This window comes from Antedon bifida, chromosome 11 (genome assembly GCF_963402885.1).
Source record: "Antedon bifida chromosome 11, ecAntBifi1.1, whole genome shotgun sequence".
Classification (NCBI taxonomy): domain Eukaryota; kingdom Metazoa; phylum Echinodermata; class Crinoidea; order Comatulida; family Antedonidae; genus Antedon; species Antedon bifida.
The window spans coordinates 6,836,538-6,841,476 of record NC_136236.1 but is presented as its reverse complement, the minus strand read 5'-3'; the positions used below and the strand labels follow the sequence as shown (position 1 = coordinate 6,841,476).

The following is a 4,939-nucleotide window of genomic DNA, read 5'->3' as shown; positions in this document are numbered from 1 at the left end:
CATTATTATATGAGTATAGTATTTTACAAAACAAGTAGACCGAAAGATGTGGGATAGTGTATTGGAGTACTTTTTTTATTATTTCAGGCTGAACAGAACTAGTAGTAGGCTACGCCTACTTTTAATGGTCAATGTGGGTATTTGCTGTCAAACTTTACCACTTGCCAGAACCTAAACAAGAAAACGGTAAGTTGACAACATCGATAGAGTTGTTCTTGGTATTTTAACAAACTGCAATGCCGCCCTCTTGTGATTAAAGTCTCAATTTAAAGGGAAATTTACATTGTTTAAGCGTATTTAAAAAATAAACACTTACCAACAAACTAAAGCAGGAAAAAAATACGAACAAATAATGGCATCATTCTGGGATAGAAATAGTTATAGATATCATTACATGATGAGTATGATGTTTGTAAATACAATCCAAATGTTACGGATACAATAAGAATATATTTAGACAGGGGAACCTTTAAAAAAAATAGTTTTGAGACATTAAACAAATAGAAACTGAACTATTTATTATCCCTTAGACCAATAGCTCATTGGTCACTTTATGTATATTCATTGCAATCATTGGGTATGTACTATTTTCGTACCCGATAGCTCCTAAGCAATATCGACGAGGTGCTACATTCTTTTATCATATTAGGGCGGTTTAATGATCGCAGATTGAATTTTAAAAGGGGAGCCTAATTAATCGTTTTATTTATGGTCATTTTGAAAATCAGGAGAAGTGAATTCTCTTGTACATGCTTAGTCACTCAAGGCTAATAGAATTATACAATGAATAGAAGAATTTAAAGTAGCTTTTACATAATAGAAGGTGAAAACAAAACAATAATGTACTGTACTTTATACATTGTTAGTAGTGGCTTTTGACGATCACTGTGGTGGGCGGAACTAAAGAGGTGAGTTGGCTTTATTCGACCAATTAGAATATAGGATCACATTGCCTAAGTTTGATTGGCTTAAAAAATTGGTAGGTAAATCCTGTTAGAGGAAAGAACGTTTAGTTAGTAGATGAATTCCAGATCCTAAGTAGGTGAACTCAGATTTTTTATTGTAAGGAATATTTTTGTATTGCAGTTTATTTATAAAAGAACTTACCTCAAGACGGAATTTTAAATATATGGTGAGTTTTAAAGTCAAGCATTCCGGTACCGATTGAGTTTAATATTATCGCTGTAGGCCTATGTTTTAGGCCATTTTGTACTCTGAAATCTGAGGGTAGCACACACCTGCTCATTATCTGCCCTGTTTAAACCAAACCTCTCTGGTCTGGTTTACATTCTGTGCGAGTCTCGCTAATGGGACACTCTTTAACTATTTGTAGCATACATTGGATATATTAACTACCATGGATACACATATAAATATACGCCGTTTATGGATTATTTTAATTTTTGCTGGATTGGTTTATATTGTCGAAGTTAATTCTCAGTTTTTAACAGAGCCACAATCTGCTGAAGTGACACAGGGTGCAGACCATACTTTGGAATGTGTTGTCAACAGAACCTATCTTGCTGGGTTTTTTTTTCTGGCATGGACTAAAGATTCTGAGGTTTTCTCGGCGCGTAACCAAATTGATAAGGTTGCTTTAGAAAATATAAATGGTGAAGACCCAGAAGATCGATACACAATTACCAAAATTGACCAAGGTGACACAGGAACGTATAAATTGATTATTGATCAAATAAAAGGTGTAGATTCTGGAAATTATCAATGTGTAATTTGTAAACATCCGGAAACTACATATATGTGTACAAACATTACAGATTTTAAATCGAGTGTAGCAACATTTAATGTCTTGTACACTCCATCAGTCCCTGAATACCCAGAATGTAATGGTTTGGACAGTTCTGCAACTGTGTCTGTTGGAACTCAAGTTGAGGTGACATGTGTGTCGGAAATTGGTGATCCAAAGGTTCAATTACAATGGAATAAGGATGGCGTACCATTATTAAGTACAGTAACTGAAAGAGAAGATAATAACACTAACAGACTTTATCTTATATACACTTTTACAGCAGAACTCTCCCATACTGGTATGGTTTTAAGCTGCTCTTCTACAAGCTCTCTTTTTACATCATACTCTGAATCTTGTAGCTTTAATGCGCTTACGGTTGTTGACATGCCAGTGGTGGCAGTTACTTCAGGAGCTGCAGAGTATGAAGAAGGATCACCAGCAAACTTTACCTGTACAGCCTCAAGTGCTACTTCAGTTACTTTTGAATGGTCTACAGGAAATATACCAAGCAGCAGGTATACACAGAATAATATGGGAATGGAATCTGTTTTGACTATCACTTCAGTTATAGCTAGTGATCATCAGACTGCAATCAAATGTGTTGTAAGAAATGAGCAGGGACAAACTGCAGAGGACCAAGTATTTTTGGAAGTAATTGGTGGGCCTACAGGTATAATTCCAACAAGCAGAATGAATCCACCTACCACTAAATCAGTAACAACCAATAGTAACGAACCAAAATTAACTACAACACCGGTACCAGAAGATAGTAGTAATCTTGGTGCCGCTATTGGCGGCGCTGTTGCAGGCATTGTTATAATTATTTTGGTTATACTGCTCGCCATATATTTCTGTGGGAAGAGAAAACAGAAAATGGATTTGTCCGGAAAAGTCATGTCGATTGGTTCACCTCCAAATGGAATTGGTAGCCATGCACCGCCAACAAAGAAAATGGATTTTGATGATGATGTTAAAAAGGAACCTTTACCTATTACTGATGAGCCAGATGTAGTGCCAAGGCAGCATAATGGTAATCACGATCCACGTTCCTGGTGGCGTGAATCTGTGCCCGGAGATGCGTATACCAAAGACGACAACGAATATCCAACTATAAAACGTATGCAGATGCCATTTAATCAGAGGGCGCCATCTTTGGAAAATCTACAAGAGCGAGTTGAAATGGATAATTATCGTAGCGGATCAAATGGTTATGTTGAAACCGATGTTTATCGTGAAACAGAGAATATGTCTCCGGCTAGCGGTCGCTACGATTACAATCCTCCGAGTGTTCACAGTGATAACCCACCATTGAGTTACCATGACTACCATAACCCTCAGTTTGATCAACCAGAAAGCTATCACAGACCGCCGTCAGTTGATCATTACAGTGAATACAGTTACCAACATGATGATCCCAGAATGCAACATCCCCAGGATGATCCCAGAATGCAACATCCCCATCCATCGGTAAATTATGGTCCTCCGCCACCACAAGATAGGTATGACAATTATTACAGCAGTTACGATCGCAGAAACCCTGCTAATTACGGCCTCAGACCAGGAATTGACAATCCAAGCTATAACAGCGATATGCACGTTACGAATGACATGTATAACGCACGCAATCCAAATTATCCAGACAGTTACGACCCTCATGGTTTTTCCGAGGATGGCTCCGTGTTTAGCAGTATAACGGACCGTTATTATGATCAAGATTCTAGGATTGAAGGGGCCAGATCGCCTGCATTTTATCCCAATAATAATGGATACGCTTCATCGGATCGGCCAATTAGTCCATACGCTGATATCCCACCTGGCCAAACAAATAACTCAAGTGATGTTTTGTACATGCAGGGACATGACATAGATGTTACTGATCCCAGTTATGTTTAAAATTGCAACAGAAATTGTATGTTTATAGTTGACCTATGTATTCCAAGGTCAAATCAAATTCAACTAAAAGCAAGCTTAAGGTCTGTTTTCCACTGATATTATTTGTGTGAATTAAGCGGAGATTTGTTTTTTGAAATTTTCTTGTTTATGGAAATACGACTTCTGTACACTAAACTGATGCTTTCAAGTTACGCATTGGAAACATACTGTTGTACCTCCTGTTCACACTATTTCTAAATACAGGTAGCTATCTTTAAAATCAATGCATTTACTGTATACTTTGGAAATTCTTCACATGTGAGATGGTTTAGTCCCATTGTTGTTGCTCAAGTAGTTTAAAATTTGACCTTGAGGTCAAATTTTAAAAATCAAGAAAATAAGCTGGGATATATTTGAATTGAATTACGGTATTTTTAACAGTAATATCCATTTTGTGTACAATTATTATTAATTAGTAATTATTATATTACCTACAGTAGTGTTTTTTTCAGGCACATTTCACAAGATTTTTATTTTTATCATTTATCATTAAAATAATTAGAAAAAAAGATTATCTATATTTAATTTGGACATTCTTACTAACCCTGGATAATTTACATCCAAACGAATTCATTCAAAGACCACAGATCTAACTGAATGTTACTCAATTTTTAAATTTCCACATTTTACATTAAAATAGATATCCTTTGTGAAATTGCAATATAAAATTCCATAAAATGTTGATTGATAAAGTCATAGATGCATTCAGTTTATAAAACATTCGATTAGTCATTCCATTAAATGCTTTAATAATATTAATATTATCAATTACATATCAATTACAGCTGCAACTAATTATGTGTAACTAACAAGTTTTTCCAATATCATCTTCTTTCATTAAATTTAAAGATAGTTTGTCCCTCGAAAAAATAATTGTTTAAAATGTTTTAGTTAGTTGAATATGCCATTTTTTAATATCACATAATAGTTATTTAATTTAACCAAAAATTGAATTTGGAAAAAAATTAACCTGAATTATTTTTTTTTTTGTAATTCAAAGAAAAAAAATTGGACAGTGAAATCATTACTGTAATTTGTTTTTTTTCATGTGAATAACTTTATTAAAACTTTTAAAAAAAAATAAAATAAAAACTGCCTAATTCAAAGTATGAATGATTTTTATCAATCTTCATTTTTCTTGTTTTTGGGGGACAATACATCTTTTAATTTAATCAAATTAAGTTTCATATTGTTATCAATAATTATCCAGTACATTATTAGGTTTGCAAATTTGTTAATTTTACTTACATTTTATAAACT

At 34.3% G+C, this 4,939-nt stretch overlaps 1 protein-coding gene across 1 annotated transcript; it reads left to right on the top strand.

Annotated features, from left to right (window-relative positions):
* The first annotated feature begins 965 nt into the window (after positions 1 to 965).
* Positions 966 to 4,388, top strand: LOC144855323 (uncharacterized). Its single transcript, XM_078713142.1, has one exon. The coding sequence runs from the start codon at positions 1,358 to 1,360 to the stop codon at positions 3,638 to 3,640; it is 2,283 nt and encodes a 760-aa protein (XP_078569268.1). The 5' UTR covers positions 966 to 1,357; the 3' UTR covers positions 3,641 to 4,388.
* The last annotated feature ends 551 nt before the right edge of the window (positions 4,389 to 4,939 follow it).